This window comes from Sturnus vulgaris, chromosome 15 (genome assembly GCF_052056855.1).
Source record: "Sturnus vulgaris isolate bStuVul1 chromosome 15, bStuVul1.hap1, whole genome shotgun sequence".
Classification (NCBI taxonomy): Eukaryota; Metazoa; Chordata; class Aves; order Passeriformes; family Sturnidae; genus Sturnus; species Sturnus vulgaris.
In genome coordinates, this window is record NC_142257.1 from 1,617,312 (window position 1) to 1,637,065 (window position 19,754).

The 19,754-nt window shown below is 43.1% G+C and overlaps 1 protein-coding gene across 4 annotated transcripts in view; it reads left to right on the plus strand.

Annotated features, from left to right (window-relative positions):
• Positions 1-2,026: 2,026 nt before the first annotated feature.
• The window catches only part of CSNK1A1 (casein kinase 1 alpha 1), a 32,324-nt gene continuing 14,596 nt past the window's right edge, over positions 2,027-19,754 (plus strand). For 2 of the 4 annotated variants that reach the window (XM_014891202.2, XM_014891203.2), the window contains exons 1-4: positions 2,027-2,574; positions 3,403-3,509; positions 13,970-14,096; positions 15,749-15,847. In XM_014891202.2, coding sequence (XP_014746688.1) covers positions 2,452-2,574; positions 3,403-3,509; positions 13,970-14,096; positions 15,749-15,847 — 456 coding nt within the window. In that variant the 5' untranslated portion in view covers positions 2,027-2,451. Of the gene's footprint in view, positions 2,575-3,402; positions 3,510-13,969; positions 14,097-15,748; positions 15,848-18,301; positions 18,386-19,754 lie in introns of all 4 variants that reach the window. The other 2 variants (XM_014891201.2, XM_014891199.2) reach the window with 2 other exon arrangements.

A 19,754-nucleotide genomic window follows, 5' to 3' on the forward strand; every position in this document is an offset into this window, starting at 1 on the left:
TTCAATTTTTTTCATCAGAGACGCAGAGAGAGCTGTAGTAAAACCTTGGATTTGAGCTCCCTGAAACACAAGGGGAACTTGGAGATGATATTTGCCATGCAGGGCATTGCTGAGTGCCAATCTTCCCTCTCCAATCCTCCTGGTCTCTCACTGTGGAGTCATCTGGAGCTCACTGAGTCCACCACAGGAAGAAACTGAGGAAAATCACAGATTTCCCTTCCAGATGGACACGAGCCAGAGCTCTTTTGCACTTGTGCAGGCAGAAAGTGTTTTTACCAAGCTAGAAAGCAACATGGTGAGTTCAAGAAGAGCTTCTTCCACCGTGTGGATGCTGTTCTGTGAGAGAACTCCTCCACCTTCATATCCTACTGATATGCCCTAACCTGGATGTCTCAATCTCACTCTTCTGCAAAGCAGTCAGCTATTAAAAAAAAAAAAATCCATGCATAGACAGGTCTTAAAATCCATATTTTTATTATTTCCATGGCTTTGGGTGCACCAGGCAAGCTGGGAAGCAGTTTCTGCCTGCCTGCCTTTAAAGCAGACACCCTGAGTAGGCTTTCCTTCTACTTCCATGAGCTACATTACTGGAGGAGCTTTCTCTCTCTCCTGCAGACTGAATCATTTCCCAAATGTAGCCTTGCACGGCAGAAGACGCCGCTGTGACAGAGAGTGATGATGAGTCACCGGGAATTCACAGTTTGGTGTTCCTGCAGAGGGAAAACTCACAGTGCTGAGAGAGAGAGAGAGCGAGAGAGGGGGCAATGCAGGAGATTTCACTTCTGACAGCCAGCAAGGAGCAAGGATTTCACTTCTGACAGCAAGGAGCAGCCCCTGGAGCATGAGAGGCTGGGGCAGGGTGACCTTGGCCAGGACACACCTGGGTTTAGGGACCACGTGAAGATGGACACCACAGGGATGTGGCTGTGATGGGTGGCTCTGTTCATGGTGTCCTTGTCAGAGGGTCACAGGCTGCTCCTGGGTCCTCACCTGGAGTGACCACCCAGGACCTGCATTGCTGTGCAGGGCAACAGGCCCAGGGTGAGAGGTTGAGGTGAATTGTGGAGCAGGGAAAGGTGATGGAGCAGGGGAAGGTGATGGAGCAGGGGAAGGGTGATGGAGCAGGGAAGGGGTGATGGAGAAGGGAAGGGTGATGGAGCAGGGAAGGTGATGGAGAGGGGAAGAGTGATGGAGCAGGAAAAGGTGATGGAGCAGGAAAAGGTGATGGAGCAGGGGAAGGTGATGGAGCAGGAAAAGGTGATGGAGCACGGTGTGTGCGCTCAGGAGCACAAACAGCTCGGCCCCATGATCCCCTCATGGATACCGATTGTGGGTTTCAGAGAATCACAGTTTGTTAGGGTTGGAAGGGACGTCTGGAGATGGTCCAGGCCTGGAGCAGGGGGCACGGGAATGCGTCCAGGTGGGTTTGGGATGTGTCCAGAGTGAGAGACTCCACAGCAGCTGTTCCAGGGCTTTGCCGCAGTCATGGAAAGAATCACAACACGCCAGGATTGTTTGGGTTGGAAAAGATCTCCCAGATCATCGAGTCCAACCTGTGACCGATCCCTCCTTGTACCCAAGCACTAAGTGCCCCATCCACCCTTTCCTTAAACACCTCTATGGAACGGAGTTGCTGTGTATTTATTTCTCCACAAACCAGCCCGTTAATGTACACACACGTTGAGGCCTGGGCTTTGAGGAGAGCCTGGGAACAGCACCATATGCGGGGTGGCATCTCAATGGTGGCTGACCCAGCCCCTATCCCTGTGGCGGATCCCCCGGTGCCTCAGGGCCCGGAGCTGTGTGGGCAACGCAAAGAAACCCCCACGCCACCCCCGCCCGCTACCGCCGCCTGCCCCTTTAAGACCGAGTGAGGGCACGTCCGCTCTCCCCGCCCTCTTCCGCCCGGACTGGCGGACCTGCGCTCTACGCATGAGCACTCCCGCAGAGCACCCAATCACCGCCCTCAGCTCGGAGGCGGGGCGCTAAGAGAGGGCGGTGATTGGCGCAGCGTAACGAGGGGGCGTGGTTTATGCGGCAGAGCTCCGCCCCTCTCCCAGCGCACCCCGCGCGGTGAAGAAGCGGCGGCCGCGCGCCGGGGGCATTTTGTGTCGGCGGCGGCGGCTCAGGCACAAGATGGCGGCGGCGGCCGAGTGAGCGGCCGGCGGCCGCCGCGACCCCGCGAGTCCCCCCCCTCTCCCTTCCCTGCTCTTACAAGCACCTCGGGGGCCGCTTCTCCTGTTTCTGGAGCGCGCCGAGAGCCGGGGAGCGGCGCAGAGCCGCGCAGGGGGGCCGCCCGCCCGAGGGCCCCGGCTGGAGCTGAGCGCGGGGACCGTTCCTTGGCTGCGCCGCTCTCCCCGCTGCCAGCCCCTTTCCCCTCCTCGGGGGCGGCCGTAGAGGCCTCGTTGTCCCGCCGAGCCGGCCGGGAGGGCCCGAGAGCCGCCCCTCGCCATGGCGAGCAGCAGCGGCTCCAAGGCCGAGTTCATTGTCGGAGGCAAATACAAGCTGGTGCGGAAGATCGGGTCGGGCTCCTTCGGGGACATCTATTTGGCGATCAACATCACCAACGGGGAGGTAAGGGCCGCTCGCACTCCCCCCTCAGCTCCCCAGGGGGAGCCGGGCACCAGCCATGGCCACTCCGAGCCCCACCTGCCCCCGGCTGTGCCCTCCTGGTCCCCGGGATGGGGCTCTTCCTTCCCCCGAGGGTCTTGATTTCCCTTCTTTCCCCTCTATCAGGGGCTTCATTCCCCGCCTTTTCCCCGAGGGTCTTCATCCCTCTCTCCCCCACCGAGGGTCTTCCTCGCTGCCCTTTCCACAGCAGAGCCCTGCAGTCGTGGGCTCCCCCACCCAGGACTCGGGAGAGGAGAAAAGAGGCAAAAACCATTGTGGGAAAACATATTTAAACATATTTGTGTTTTGTGAGCGGCCAAAGTCGTCGTCCCTCGCCCGCCATTCATCTCCTCCTCTGCCTCAGCTGGGGAACACTTTGTATCTCCTTTTATCAACACTAATAGAAACAAAGAAGATCCCCTGTTTTTCCAGCTTTTCCTTTGGGCTTTTTTTTTCTTTTCTTCCTCCCCCTCACGGCTCTGAGCTGTAAAGAAGAAACACCCACGTATGTTCTTCCTCACTTAAGTGATTCTGAAGACTCCACATCTCTAGCTCAAATGCATGACCCGGGATGGATATTAATGTACAAATCACCGCGATGTGGATTGTATTGGAAGACGCCACAAAACGCAGCAAGCACGTCGAGCTGGGAAATAAATAAATATATACATACCCGAAAGTGTTTGCATCAGGGGTGTGTTATGTGGGGGATGTGGAAGTGCTGTGCCCCTTAAAAAAACCTCGGTGCTCGGTGGACGCTGTGCCCTGACTCCTTGTTCCCTCTCACTGCAGGAAGTTGCTGTGAAGTTGGAGTCTCAGAAGGCTCGGCACCCCCAGCTGCTCTATGAAAGCAAATTGTACAAGATCCTGCAGGGAGGAGTTGGCATCCCACATATACGGTAGGAACCAGCCGTGTGTGCCAGTGGCGTTTCTCTATGGTTGGCATGACTTTTTTTGGTCATGTTCATTACTGTGTCTTGGCAGTTTTGTACTTTTTAGCGTGAGGCAGGGCACCAAAGAAAAGAAATTTAGCCGTGCAGGATTGGGGCTGATAAGGGGGGGAAATGCTCCATTCCAAGCTCTCCAACTCGCTGGGTTCTTCTGGCAGGCCTGCTGGCTTTATGGAGAGCGAGAAATTCTTGTGGCCATTAGAACAAAGTGTGAGGAGGTTGTTTCTCCGAGAGGCAGAGAGTTGTTAGCCGGCCCTGGAAATGGCTGCTTTCTTTTGTTGCCTCTCTCTCTCTCTCTCTCTTTTTTTTTTTTTTTTTTTTTTTTTTCAACATGTCTTCCTGCTCCGCTCAGAAAATGGCGGCTGGACGTGATTAACCCTCCCCCTTCTCCTGGTGGGACAAGGGACGTGCTCGGGCTTGTGCCTTTTTCCTTTCATAGTTATGAGCCGCCAGCCTTGAGACTGCAGAGAACCTGGAGCAGGAATGAAATGGCAGCGGCTCCTTTCTGCTGCCCGCAACAGATGCGTCACCAGGGCTTGGATTAATCCCTCCCAATTCCTCATTATGCGGCTCCTTGCTTCGTATTCCAGCTGAAACTTTCGGCAGGGTTTCACAATTTCCTGATCTGGCAGAAAATCGCTGGTGCAGGACTCCTGAGAGTAGTTATTCCTCAAGGGATTATCCAGGTGTTACCCTAGGGCTATGCCCAACTCTGGAATCTGGGCATTAAAGAGTTACACAAAACTTCAATTTGCTCCAGCCAGACTTTTTACAAGTTGTTCCTTTTTTGAAACTTTGTTAATAATTGTTTTTAAAGTTTGTATTTTTTTTCCTTGACACAATAACGTAAAGGATTTTTGTTCCTTGAGCTGCACAAACTATTTCAGTTTATATTCTGTGTCAAACTGTGGATTCCATTTAATTTAACCCTTCCTGACTTTGTACAAGATCGATAGCGACATTTTAAAGTTCTCGCGATGACATAGCCAAGATTCTGTATTAATTTAGACAAAGCCTAGCACCAATCTGCATTTCTGAGGTTAAAAGCTCCCTCCTCCTTGCCCCCAAACACAACTGGCTGTGATCCTGAATGTGAGCTGGAGGAGACAGTGTTGTCCTGGCCATCTGTCCTCGTTCACTCCAGCCTTTTGCAGGGATACAATCAACATACCTGAATTAAATACTCGCAGCCTCAACAGAGTTGCTGCTGTGAAAACGGATGCAGTCTTGCTTTGAGAATACAGTTTCCTTCTTTTCTCATATGTGGCTGCCTTTATTTCACAACTGAAAGGATAGGAATTGCAGTTTGGAAAACTTTCATGGTATAGTTGCATGCTAAAACAGGGATAACTGGGAAAACAGCCAGGGCAAGCAGATATCAGGTGTTTCATCACAGAACTGGAAAAGCAGGCATTCTTGGACTGCTTTTTTGAAAAGTAAATGAGTGAGTGGTGCTATAATGAGGCCAAGTTGCAAATTTTTGGCTTTTCCACTGAGATACTGTTTAATTTCTTGTATTTGGTTAAAATGTCCTGGGAAATGCTGATGATAACCTTGAGGCATGTTGAGAAACTTGCCTGTAGCTTCAACTACAACTTTCCTCTGTATTTGATGTTTTTCTACCCCATAAAAATAGTTCAAGATCCAAAAACATTGAGACTGGATAAATGAGGCAGCACTCACCAAATTGATTCATAGACTCATTGTGCTAAATGTGTGTGATTATTGAATAATGTCAGTCCTTTCAGGTTCTCACAGTGTTAATCTTTGTAGTATTTTTCTAGAAAAGTGTTTTTTTTGGAAATGCTTCTTATTTTCAGAAGTAGCATTAATTTTAAATCTATTTTTATGTGCCAGATGCTCATTGAGAGGTTTCTCTGAGGTGCTGGTATCGGTTTGGTGATGCTTGAGAAAATCTAAAGCAAAATTTTTTAGGTTTATGTTCTTCTAAAAGGAAGCTGAGTAAGGGATCAGCACAGTTCTTGTGACAAATATCAAAATGTTCAGTGTTTAGTAGAAGAGGAATCCGTGGTGCTCTGAATCCCAGTCAATACTTAGGTCACTTTGCATGTGTCATTGATAATCCATGTGCCACCATTGTGTTATAATAATCTGCTGTCACATTGCTGTAAGCTCTTCCTGCCTCTGTATTCACAAGGATGAATCAAGCTAAAGGAAAGTCAGTACATTTGGTAAAATTTCTGTAATGTGACACCTTTGAACAACAGCAGCACAAGAATTTGATAGGAAATGAAGGAATCATGCCAAGATTTCCCCATTGCCATGCTTTATGAAACTCAGCTCACATCTTGGACACATCAACACGAAAATTTGTGTTTCTCATTTGAGAGTGAGGAACTTTATTTTTCACCTACTTAAGTGATGCACGGGCCAAAATCAACTTCCTGGAAGTTGCATGATGTGACTTTGCCTCACTCAAGTGGTCTCTGCTGTGGTTCTGTGACTCAGAGCTGAGATAATAAATGAGGTCTCAATTCCTCATTCATTGGGGCTGCTGTTTCTAAAGCTGACTTCTGCCTTTCGATGTGATTGCAGCTTGGAATTGCAAAAACACCTGTCTGGAGTGTCACTGAAGTTATCTAGAACCGAGCAATTCTTTTTACGGCATTTAAGGTTGATTTGAGGGAATTTCTGGCTCATTGCAAGAAACTAATGAGCAAAAATCTCAGTTTTAGGGTTAAGAGTTTAATGTTTCTGTGAGGTCAACAGTGAGCCTTTACCTGTTGTGGAGGTTGAACAAGGGGCCTTGGTCCTTAATTCCACTGTAACAGAACATTTTGTTTGCACAGAAAGAAGCAAAAAATGAAGTTGGCGTGAATAAATTGGAAATTTCGTTCTCTGAATATTCAAAACCCTTTTAGATCTTTCAATTTGCTGCTTGTTGTTTCTTGGAAAATCAGCAAAGTTTCTGAAATTAACCTGAAAGTTTCACAAAACCTTCATTAACACTTGCAAAAAATTTTCAGCCGTGTTTTATTCTTGATGTCCACATTTTTTTTGCTTCATTATTACTTTAATTTTTCCCAAAAGGCTGTTGAACCAAGCTTAACATTGTGACAGTCTGCTGTGCCTTTAGGACACAATGGCCAACCCCCAGCATTCTGCTGGGTTTATTCTCATTGTTCTCCCTCATCAGCTGCCCTTTGCTTTTTTTTTTTTTTTTTTCCCCCCCACTCTTTTTCAGTGACAAAGCATTTTGAGCTGTAATCTTGTTAACTGGGCACTGATCCTATTAGTTGGGAACTATCCACCTTTATTCCCCAATTCCTGGTGCTGCCTTGGAGAAATGCAGCAGAGTGTGTTTGATTTTTGGGTATTTGTTCACAGCATAACTCTGGTAAAGCTTTATTCACTTTATTCACTTATTTAAATTATCTAGGACAGCCACTCTTGTTTTTTGCCATTTATGGTGTTCATCAACTATTGGTTGTATCCTTGATGAAGATCAGCTATTTGTAAATTTAAAAACAGAAAGTTACTGACTTGGTGTTTTTTGAGTTTTGTTTTTTGGTTTTTTTTTCAAAGTTCTCTTGCAAACTGAGTGAGTCAGTCTCTACACTTCTGAATTTTTCAATGCAATACTTGCAAATATTTTGATGTTGAGAAATTCTCAATTAAGTTGAGTTTTCTAGAAAAAAATTATCTACAATATTTGTGCTTTTGGTTGATTACTGCCATGTTGCTGGATAATTATTAATAGAATCTACCCTTATACATCTTCATTAAATACTACCTATAATGGAAAAATGTGATCAAGGTTGGTAATCTAAGAGTTAATCACAACCAAGTTTGCCTCAAGCACTTGAAATATTGAATTTTTTAGCAGTGCTTAAAAAGCTGTAAACACACCTCTCAAAAACCTTCATTTTTAACTTTCTCAGCAACTTCTTGCAGCATAAAACCCCCCCAACCAACCACCAAAAAAAACCCCAAACCACCATGAGAAAAACAGAAAAACATTCACTAAACCCACAAGCAACCCCACTCCCCCCTCAAAAAAAAGATTCTGTCCATAAATTTCACTATTAATTTTGTTATTAGTTACTTTGCATATTGAAGGGTAGAACCATCTGATAGATGTGCCTGTAAATAAAATGGAGGATAATCTTTTAAATGAATACCTATGGTTCCTTCATTATGAAAATAAATATATATAAATGAAATTGATTTCCTGTTTTCCACCACTCTAAACTCTTGTGTTAATTAATCTTTGTGGAGTCTGTCAAAGCATCCAAGAGACCACAGTTTGAAATTTTTTTTTCCCCCTGCCTTAACTCAGTTTTTGGAGTTTGAGGTCAGCATTACTCTTGTTTGAAACAAATGAGCACAGATAATATTAAAATATCATTTTCCTTAGTGATGTTTGCTGTCCCTGCCGTGGATTAATAGTTCACCTTCTCACTGAGCTGCAACTCCTGACTTTTGCAGGGGAAATTCAATTCCTGACTTGCTCCCAGGTGTTAATGGAGTTTGTTGGAGAGCTCAGCAGAGCAGGGAGTGAGCTGCACCATCCCCCTGGGCACATGAAACCTCCTCCTTGCTGTGCTGGCATCCTTGGTGGATTTGCTCCCAGAACTGTACAAAAAGTGATCCAGAATTGTATTTATAGAGTGGAGCCAGCTCCTTAGCGTGGGGTGTTCATGGCTGTTTCTTTATTTAGTGCTTGGGTGGCCTAATTCATGCTCTCCATGGCAACTAACGTTAGGTGACATCTGCTAAATATTGCACTTCAGGATTTCAGTCATGCCACATTATGTGAAGTTCATTTCTATTACTCCTAGCTGGCTAACAGTTAAGTGCTTTTCCAGTTTCAAGGGAGATAAAGTAGAAATATAAAAATGTATCAATTTAGAAATGAATCTCTGATGGATTACCTTTCTCTTCGGTGTTGTTTCAGTGTCTGGAAGACTCAGTGCATTTTTACAGGCATAATTCACTTTCCAGTTTGTCTGCACTGTCATTATTTGTCAGGAGCTGTCTGTGCTGAGAGCATGGGAGCAGAGGAGTCTGAATCACTCAGGTGCAACATCACAACTTTCTAGGCCAGCAGGGCAGTGCTCACGATTGTGTTGTTGGACAGAGAGAGAGCCAGAAAACTTCTGTGCCTAAAAATAAAGCTTGTACCCACAGGCAGTCAACTGCCAGTTGTTTTTTTCCTTGATTTTTGTTTATAACCTTTTCCCTTTTCCCATCCTCCTGGATCTACAATGAGTAAGTGCACAGCTCCATAACTGCCTTGCTGAGCTGTTTGAGTAAATAATTGCAGAGCTCACAATCCTCCCATCTTTCTGGAAATCCTTTCTGCCCTTGTTGGGATTTGGATTTCCTTTCCTGAGTAGGTGACAGGGCTTGCAGCAGTGATCCCAATTCACAGGTTCTGTGTAGAACAGCTGCACTTTTGCTGGTTGGGATAACTTGGTATTTTTCGGGGATATCAGAGCTGTGTAATTACAGGGAGGTCAGTGTTTTCTCTTTAGTGCCATCATCTGACTAATGCCAGTTCAGAGACTTTTGTGTAAATGACTTAGGGCTGGCAGGGTTGGAATACAGTTCCAGAGTGTTCACTCACCAGATCACTGTGGGATGTCTGAATCCTTTGTGTCCACGAGGCTTTCCAGACTTGCATATTCCCCCTCATGTGCCTGCTGACTTGTCAAACTTACTAATTAGGTGATCTCAGGTAATTATGTTAGCAGGTTCTTTCCAGCTTGCTTTTTCACCTTACATTTTTGTTCTAACAGCTTTTTTATCCACCTTAGTTCTTTTGACAATCTCCATTTCTGTCATGAGAACTCTTTCACTTGTTGCTTGAAAACTCAAGTGCTGGGAAATTTAATTCCATAGGATTACACAGAGTAATCATAGGGTCACACACCATCATTTATGAACGTGGTAAAAGTTTATATAATATCAAAGAAGTCACAATCACCTTTTTGTAATGGGAGTATAAATGTTTGTGGAAATGTAAAGGTTTGAATTTCAATATTCCACTGTTGGAAGAATTGTCCTTCCCTGCAGTGAGGCACCAGGAGATGTTTTTTTTTTGTCTGACAAAAGCAAAGCCTCCTGTAGCTCAGTTTGTAATTCCAGGTTGCCAGTGCCCCTGTGGGAATAGTCAGTGATGGAGCTGACAGAAGCTTTTAATGGAGGATGGGTTACCTGGCAAAGCAGGTGTTGATTGAGGAGAGCTTTTATTAAGTTGGAACAAAATGGTCTTGTCATGGTTTGTCTGGTGGTGGGAACAGTTTTTTTATGACATTGAGCTCGTGTTCTGGTTTTTTCTATAAGCTGTAGGCAAAGTGAGGTGCCTTTATTGCCTCCATGGCTTCAGAATTCTGGGATTTGGGATTTCTTTACCAGTGGCTTCCAGCTGTCTTTTACTAACTCAGTAATTTCCTTCATCTTGATCTGAATTGTTGTTTTAATGTGTATCTTCTGAATTCTTTTATTTATTTCTCACACATTTTGGATGCTTATGCTGGGTTTGTTACCTCATTGTAATTATTATAATTGCCAGTGTAGTGAATGAAACTGCTGGTTCTTGATTGGAATTGTGAGTGACACAGTAGTGTGAAACTGGGCTGGAATTTTATGGCTTGTTTGTGATTTTATTAGCCCTTCACCCCCTTTCTCTGCTAGTAGGTCTAGTTCTGTTTGACCCTTTCAAAGGAAGATGTGAAAAAATTACTATTAATAACCAAATTAAATGTTAGGTAAAACAAAAAAACGCCAGCAAAACAAACCAAGCTATTAACAAGCACTTCTTCAAACATTTCTTTTGTCCTTGACATTATTTACAAAATATGCAGTTGCTGAAATAGACATGATAGATTTTTTTGAAAGATTCAGCTGTGAAAAGGCAGAAGGATTTTAAGTTTGGGCAGAGCTGACTACAGTGTTTACCACCAAGTACTAGATATGCATCAAGACTTCACTTCCTTGTCTCAAGGTTAGTCAAGAGAATTTAAAAACCCACCCCATGTCAGTTCAAGTAAACATCCACTTGTGTGACCTGACATCAGACCTGCTTTTTTGTGTATTATTTAGAAACTAAACACTTTCAAACTCCTGTGTGCTGTGACTTAGACGTTCCCACAGAGCTCAAATAGTGAAATCCAAGATGTTAGAGAATTTCAGCTTCGTGTTTATGCTGAGGTTATAGAAGAGGCTCTCAAACCACATGATTTGGAAACTTGGTGACGTGGCCAGTCTTGGTCTGTCACACACACAAGTCATTGAAGTCAAATTAAGGTCACCATGCTCAGCTTTTAACTATGCTCTGATAAAATGGTTCATAAAAGAGGTTTACTGTATTCTGACTAATTGGAATAGTTGGATTATGTAGCTTGAAACAGATGAGGAAGGGAGAGTGATGAAGCATTTTCCTGCCTGGGAGCTTGGGCACACCTTGAAGCTCAAGTAGGTTTGTGACATCTCTATCAGGTGTTTGTGGGACACTGCCTGTTCAAGGGTAAACTCAACCATTCTCATGATTCTGTCCTGTTAATGTTTTATGTAAGGAAGTAAAGCAGAGTAGGAATCAATTAGAGAAAGATCAGGAGAACTTTTTCCAGTAAATTCGCTTCTCTTCTTGAAATAATACATTGTATGTAACTAAATCAGGGTAATTACCCACCCAAAATGGCTCTCAAGCAGTTCAGTCTCTTCCTCCAACTTTTCACTCCCCTCCAAAACTCTCCCTTAGTTAAAATGTGTTGCTTCCTCAGCTTTATTATGAGGGAAAGGACTTGAAGTGTGCTGATAGAAGTCCCTGGATCTCTCAGACATGAGGGCACATTTGTATTCTGAGGTGCCAGTGCCACCTAAGAGGTGCCCAGGGCTTTGTATGGATCATTCCTTCATAGCAGTAGATAATTCCAATTTTCCCTGCAGATGCAGGACAAGAACTTGTGAAGATCTCTTTTTGGGACACCAGCTTTTATATATCCTAATATCCAAGTTTTCCTAAGAAAACCAAGACTTCTTATGTTCTTTCATTCATGCCAGTAGTAGCAGCTCCTACACCTTGAATTGACATTGTGTTACTTTACTTCTTGATCCCATTTTCCCTGGAAATGTAAACTTATTTGAGTGTTAGCAAAGTAAATAAAGCACTCTGATACCTTGGAAGAAGTTCCAGTTGCCAGTAGTGAAATGAATAGGTGTCACAGTTTTCAATGAGGAATTACAGGCAGGTAAAGGTAAAAATTAAATATTAAGAGGTTCTGCCTTATTTCTTTGTCTTGGAGAACTGAGTGTGCTTTCCACCAGTGCAGAATGGTCAGGAGATGAGAATTTTCTTATTCATACATAGAAATAGGCCAAAGAAAGGTTGTGCAATCATCCTGAATTACTGCACTTACTCAGCAGACAGATCCCTGTGGAGGAACAAAAAGGTTTTTAAAATGTACCTTCCAGGGTGGGCTTCCTTTACATCAGCTTCACCTTGGCTGTGAGGCTGAGACTGGATTTTCTCAGCTCCAGTGAAGGCTGATCTTTGATCCTTTTCCTTTCCACTGCATCTCTTGGGCACTGAACCATTGCTGTGCTCAACAGTTACACCCAGCATCTCAATTAGAATTCCATCCCTTGAAGAAAATAGGACTTTATCTAGATCTTGATTGACTCCTTAGAATTCTTCATTTCAGCCCATTACTATGTAGGGGTTTTTTTCACAACAAACCTAAATTTCATAGGACAGAATAACTGGGCAGGTCATTTGCTCCAATTTTCATTTCTTTAGGTGACCAAAATGTTCCATTTTCACCTGTGACCCTTGGAGTTACAGAGCTGTTCTGTTGACATTTCATTTGAATTTTGAACTGCTTTCAAAATACATAATTTCTGCATCCCATTTTGATGCAGGGAATGAATAAAGGTCTTAGACTGATCTGTGAAACAAGGAGTGTGAGCCACAGCTCATATATAACTTTTATCAGATTTATAACAATGCAGGAATGAAGGGCTTGGTTTCTCCTGGAATCCAGACAGTCCAGGGAAGGTACAGGCCAGTAGTTCCTGAAACAAATCCAAATATAGAATCTTTTCTCTCTGGCTTTGTAAACATTTTATTTTACTATCCTAGCTAAGCTAAGCTTGGAATCCTGTGAGTACCTAGGAATTTGTTGACTTTATCAGTGGTAACTGTTTTCCAGACAACCATGCATTGGTGTAGTGGAGTCATTGCCTAAAGTGGAAATACAGTGTCTGTACAGATATTTAAGCCCCAACTGCTACTTTAGCTGAATCTTAAATTATTTTTTTTATTTGCATGCTCTTCTTATGAGGCACATCCTTGAGGTACCTTGTCTGTGCCACTGTTGTTGGGAATTAATTAAATTAAGGGAAATTCTCCTTGGATTACTGGCAGTAGGTCCTTGATGTAAGGAAAAGGAGTTTAGAAAAGGCAAAATTGCAGCTTTCTGATCAAACAGGTGTCATGTCAGCTTCAAAACAGCTTTTCACACACAGCTGTCACTTCACTGTAGTTATCTGGGCTGTGCAGAAGGACTGCAGAGGAGAATATTCCAGGCCTGTGTTTCAAGTGAGGAGATTGATAGCTGAGATGTTCAGGAGTCCAGGGTGTGCCTCCAGGTCTGCTCAGGAGCTTGGGTGGGGAGATACCACCCCCAGCTGCAGATGTCATAAAGCAGGGGATGATGGAAATGTTAAACATGGATTGGAAAGGAAAATATCCGTGGAAAGATTTCAGTTTGTCCTCACAGCATTGTTAGCCTTTATTTTTGTCCAAAATTGATGTATTAGGCACTTAAAGTTACTATCACAGTATAGCTGCATTTAATATTTTATGTTTCTACTTTTGCTTTTCTGACACTTAAGTGCTTCTTTCTCTGTGATATTAAAAACCTGATAAAGAGCCTTTATATTCAATTTAACTGGACAACAGAACTCGGTTGGCATTGTTTAAATAGAGAAATAAATTAAAAAGTATGCAAGTGAACTGATTTGGTCTGGTGCAGAAAAGTCAGGCCTGAAACAAAGCCTAAAGCGTTTCAAGATGGTTTTGTGAAGTGAAATGATGCAGGAACAATGAGAGAAAAGTGTCCTGCAGAGGAATTTCAGTCCAGGTGTTGTGCACACCCCTCAGTATAAAGACACTGCTGCTTTGGTTGCATTTTCACTGTGGTGTTTGGTATTTTGGTTGTTAGAGTAATGTTTTCTCTTCAGGGAAAATTGCCAACTTGTGTGTTCTGGTTTATGCTCAGACTTCTGTTTCCAGGAAAAATAAGATATTACCAGCATTAATTTCTCATTAGCTTTCAAGATGGAACATCAGTCAGCAACGTGCCCTTACAGCTGAGAGCACTGAGGCTATCCTGGGCTGAATTAGGATTCCTGTTAATGCTGAATCATTTCCTTTCTTGCAGGTGGTATGGTCAAGAAAAGGACTACAATGTTCTAGTCATGGATCTTCTGGGGCCCAGCCTGGAAGACCTGTTCAACTTCTGTTCTCGCAGGTTTACCATGAAAACAGTACTTATGCTAGCAGACCAGGTAAGTGCACACCTTGGTGGGAGCAGCTTCAGAGCCCTGAGGGATTCTCTGCAGAGTGGGTTAAATAATTAATGCAGTGTTTTATACACTAAGTGAACACTTGACCTAAATAAGGACAAAGTAATGGTGGTTCCTGTGTGCTCTGCCCTACCAAATGCACCGAGTGGGAGGGCACTGCAGCTGCCAGCTCCTTTGTGCTGCTGCTTTAAGGGCAACTTCATTAAAATATTCAGACTAATTTGGGTGGATTCACTGCCAGTTATCACCACGGGGGTTGTGGTAGGGAGGCTGAAACAGTCTCCAGTTGTGGGTGATGTGATTCAATAGGACCTGTGGTGACAACATGCAAGTCTGTCCCTCCTGTAGCCTCTAGGACCAGACAGTGAGCTAATAATAAATAACTGCATGGCTTCTTTGGTCCTCACAGACAGTTCTTCAAGCTGTTAGTGGAGATGCCACTGTACCTCCAACATAATCGAGGCCTCTAAAACTCTCTGAAGTCTTTTTTTATAGCAGTTGATATTTTTCCAACTTGGTCATGAGAATACAGCTTTTGAAATGAGCAGCCATATTTATTCCTTGCTGCTTAATAAATGGCTTGATTGTGCTGCCTTCAGCTCCTTGAAAAGCAGTGAGGGTTTTTCAAGTTGAATTTTTCAATGGTAGTTGAAATTTCATCTAATATTACGTAATTGATATCAGTACCAAGTTTGTCACTTAGCCAGATGCTCGTAGAATCCCAGGCTCTTGGCCAAGGAAGCTCAAAGCATTTGTCTGGAGACAAGGTCAGCTGTCCCTGTTCTCAGCTGCCCTATAAAAGGGTGATGTGCTTGCTTTTCAAAGCCACTTGCCTGCTCACTTAGCCAGAGTCTGGGTGTGACAGCATCTCCAGAGAATCCACAAGGGCTTTGTGCAGTATTCCTTTGGATGATAAACATTAATTAGCTGTCAGCTGGGAGAACCAGGAAGAAATGGGGGATATCAGTGCTCAGAAATGGCTTTTAGGGCACAGTCCAGCAAACAGCTGGCAGGGGGGTGATGTAACAACTCAAGCCTGCAAGGGGAGTGTTGGAGCAGAGTTGTGCCACATAACCACGGGCTGTGATCTCACCCACAGGAAATGGGTTGGTTCTATAGGATGACACAGATGTGCCCCAGATGTGCCAGAGTCCCTCCAGATATTCTGGGATCAGGGTAGCCTAGATATGACAGCATGGGCCACCATCCAGTTGTGACTTGCTCCATGTAAACTGTTACCTGGGAAAGTGATGTTTGATGAATGAATAACCAGATGAATGAGTAACTGGGATGGTGGGAGGGAATGAGCTTTAAAATTGGCTTGTGATAGCTATAAAATCTTTGAAGTAATGAAAAAAGTTACTTTTTAATAGGATGCTATAGTTAGAAACATGGACCTCAATATCTGGGAAATATTCAGGTATTTGGTCTGCCAGTTTCTGACCAAGATCATGGAATTTTTGACACGGAAAAAAGATACTCAGACAGCATTTTAAAACCTTGATTTTCATTAAGCAGATACATAAACTGAAGTTACAGAGGAAGGTAACACTAAAAATTCATGCTTTCATTGAAGGTTTAATGAAATGTCTTGTTCTCTTTGAAATCTTACATGTTGCTGGTTTTTTTTACAGATGATCAGTAGAATTGAATATGTGCACACAAAGAATTTTATACACAGAGACATTAAACCAGATAACTTCCTAATGGGTATTGGGCGTCACTGTAATAAGGTTAGTCCAAAGCTCTTTGTTTCCCAGCTGCAGACAGAATGCCTGTGTGATTTGATTCCAGCTGCACAACTTTTGTAAAATCCATTGCTAAAACTGCTATTTTGGATGCTAAACCACAGTTCTTGGCTGTGAGAACTTGGTTTTCTTGGTTTCCCATTTGTAAATGCTGTGAGTCTCTGACCCAACCTGGGAGATGCACTTGATTGCAAGATGACTTCTAGACTTGCAACAAGCTTATAAACTAACCCTAGAGAATACTTGACTACTTCTCTCAAGATGTCTGTTGTCATAGCATTTTATTCCTCCATGATAAAGAGAAATCTTGTCTTTGGCTTTGGGGGCTGACACTTCCTAGGATGAAAACAATTTGTGCCAACGTGGGAGCTCTCCTGACCTGCCAGTCAGCAAGGCTTTAAATCTTGCAGTGACAGACTGGTAAAGTCTCTTCAACCATCAGAATTGTGGATAAGACCAAGAGCCAACATGCAGATGCCTTGATAAAGAAAAGAAATGATGCAATTATGTTGATGGGAAAACTGTTAAGCTGTAGCACACCTGCTGTACAAGAAAAATTTTGTCTCAGTTTACTTTGTGGGGGGGAAAAAAAAAAAAAAAGCTGGGGGTGGGTGGGGGGTGGGCTGAGGTTTTTACACTTTTTGGGATGGGTAAACATAGTCAGAAGTGCATGTTTTCTGCCTAGAAGGCAACTTTTTCATTTCATTTTTAGTTTTCTTGAGTGAAATATGCTTAATCCTGCAATTTGTATGTCGAGCTCGGGCAGACAGGCAGCATTGGCAATGCATTAAGCATGCTACCGATTAGAAATTAACTTCAGGACAAAAGTACGTGATCAAGCTGTTTATTGGAAGCAAGATTCCCACTTATCTTCTCTATATGCCATCCCAGGATGTCTCATCTGGTTAGGCACTACCAGTAATCAAAATGTTTACCTTTGTTTGCCTGTATGAATGCCAACTTCAGGGCCATGAGCAATAGAAGGGGGAAAACTTGGATAATGTGAGATACCAGCTCTTGTCTGAAGAGGTGCAATGCACTGAGTGTTTAGAGACAACCATTGTTGGAAAAGCTTGTAATTCCAGCTGAAAGGCAGTCTTTATGTAATCCTGTTGCTGTTAAACTTTGTTTGTTCCCAAGTTTCATACTTTCACTCTGTACAGCTCTATTTTTCTCTGCTGTGTCGAGCAGTTTAGGCTCCTTAATTCTCTGGCATGAACTCCAAGTAGAACTTGAAAACTTTTATTTTGGTTTTTTCCTAGTTTTAGTTTCTGATTTCCAATTGTTCTTTTTGGGCCATTTTTCTATACTTTTGCACAGTCATGCTAGGTCGACATTGCTGCACTCCAGTTCATCTTGGTGTGGATTAATGGCCTAGAAATTGCTGCTGTGCTTACTTTAGAGGAGGAACACTTGAGATTTTAGATCAGCTGAAATGCAAGACAAAATTGCTTACAAAACCATTTGATTTTTTTTTTCCCCTTTAATTAGGGAGCCATGCAGGGATAGGATGGTAAAACACTGTCTGTGGGCATGGGCTTCACTTATGTTTCAGGGGTTAGGGAGGTAGTTCCTGACCCGACAGCAAATTAATAGTTTTACATGAGCAAAAATATGGAATGGGTTCCTTCAGTTTGGAATCAAGTTCTTTGTCTAGGAAACACTTGCCACCATTCAGTATTTAATGTTTCTTTTTGTAACCAAGTGTAGTTTTGGGGTTTTTTTTTTTTTTTTAGAGATGATTCTACACAGTTCAAAGAAAATCAGTCACAAAGACTAGAACAGCATGGTAATCTTGTTCCAGTAGCTTCCTGTCAGTTATGTTAAAAAAAAAAAATAAATGAAATTGAATTTTTTTTTTCCAAATTTTAATTTGGTGATTGGGAGAAATTTTGCTCCCACCTTAAAAGCTGAATTTCCAGCTCTGCTAGAAATAAGCCCTGCATGCTTATGAAAGTAAACTTTAAGGTGACTAAATGCCTTCTACCTCTTCCTTACTGAAGATTTACTTTTTCTAAATGTCTTATGGGGGAAGGGCAGTTTGTGGAACCAAAGGCTGCTTTTGTAAGCAAAAACTTGAATTTCCTTTTTTAATAGAGCCAAATGTCACCATTGCTATCCCTGGTTAAGGCAGTGCCATTTTGGAGCGGCTCACAGTTGAAATTTACCTTGTCCCATCTGTCAAATTTCCTTGGAAAAAAAAAAAAATAAAAAAAAAATAAAAATACCACTATAAAGAATCAAAATATTACTCCAAAAAAAAAAAAAAAAAGATGGAAAGATAGTTTTTTTTGAAAAGTACAGTGCTTGGTGGAAGAAGGATGGCATTTGGCTACCCTGTTCTTTCTCAAACGCCTCGGTGTTGCCTGTCTGCGCCGGCCAATGTTGCAATGTAAGCAAGACTGTTTGATGCACTGCCACCCTCTATTGTTTGTTCAGTGTTTAGAATCTCCAGTGGGGAAGAGGAAAAGAAGCATGACTGTTAGTACTTCTCAGGACCCATCTTTCTCAGGATTAAACCAGGTCTGAACTGTCTCCTATTCCAACCTCAACCCCAAATTCATGTGCTTTATTTTTTGTTTTGGTTATTTTGATTTTTAATTTTTTTTTTTTTTTCCGTTTGGTTTGGTTTCTTTTTTGTTTTTTATTTCGTTTTTCTGGAGAATGTAGACCTTGCAAAAGCACCTCTTATGTTGGCATTATTCAGACATACTTGGCAAACATGTAACATTACTAAGATGTTTCCCTGTGGCGCTTGTTTAAATTGTGGAATTATTTCTAAACTTTGATAGGGCTAAATGTACGTGCTTGATTTCAGGTGCAGGTTTTTTTTTTTGTGGTCTTTCCAACTCAAAAGGCAATCTCCTAAAAATGTGGTGAAGGATAGACATGAAATAACAGGGCTCCTGCTTACCTTGCTGAAGGTTTCCTGCAGTTCCTATGGATGCACGTGGAGAAATTCTGTTTTCACTTCAGCCACACTCCTCCCCGAGCAGTTTTTGTTCAAAATCACCCCAAATGTGTAATGAAGACTTAAATATTTTCATCCATTGTGCTTAAAAACCGAAATTACTCCAGCAAGCTGTGTCTTGGAGAAACAGGAGCTTATCTTGCAGTGTCTAATGTTGTATTTCTGGCTCTTGAAGAGAAGATGAATTGCAGAGAGAGGAAGACATTTGCCAGTTGGTAGCAGGACAGCTGGAAATTGCTGAATATGAATCACTGCTCAAGAGCTTGGCCATTGGTGCACAGCTTTCCACAGAAATCTCCATGGATTAAATCCCAGGCGGATTCCTGCTGTACACGAGCTGACAGGCTTCTGTTGTCTGCTTCTGAAACTTTTCTTATCACAGGCACAAACTTTGATCTGCTTCTCTAGTTGCTCCTGGCAAAAATCGTGCCCTACTTCTCCAGTTTCCTGCTGATAGTGCAACAAACAGAATGAAGGTGGTGTGAGGTTATCTGGGAACTGGCACTGGGACGTTCTGTGCTCATCCAAATTGTGTCTCCCAGCTTAATTCTTTGCAGGAGAGATTCACTCCTTTGCCTTCAACCCATCCACAGGGAGTTACAGACTGATCCTGAGCTAGGGAACAGAGCAAACTTCCCCAGGGAAAGCTGCTGCTGTAAAATAATACCCAGTTATGAGTCTGTGTTGTGGACCAAATCAGAAAATGAAGGATTGCATTCGAGCTCAGGCTTTGCTTCTAGGAAAGTTACAGCATAGCAGTCACGTAGAGCTTTACACTGTCTGCTTTGGGATTCAATATCAAATATTTCCTGGCATATCAGATGATTTCCTGGTAGCTAGGGAATATATCCATGCTCACTGAGTAGCTGCCTGTAGTGGGTCAGCACAGCCAAGACCCACTCCTTGCTGAGCTGTCTGAGC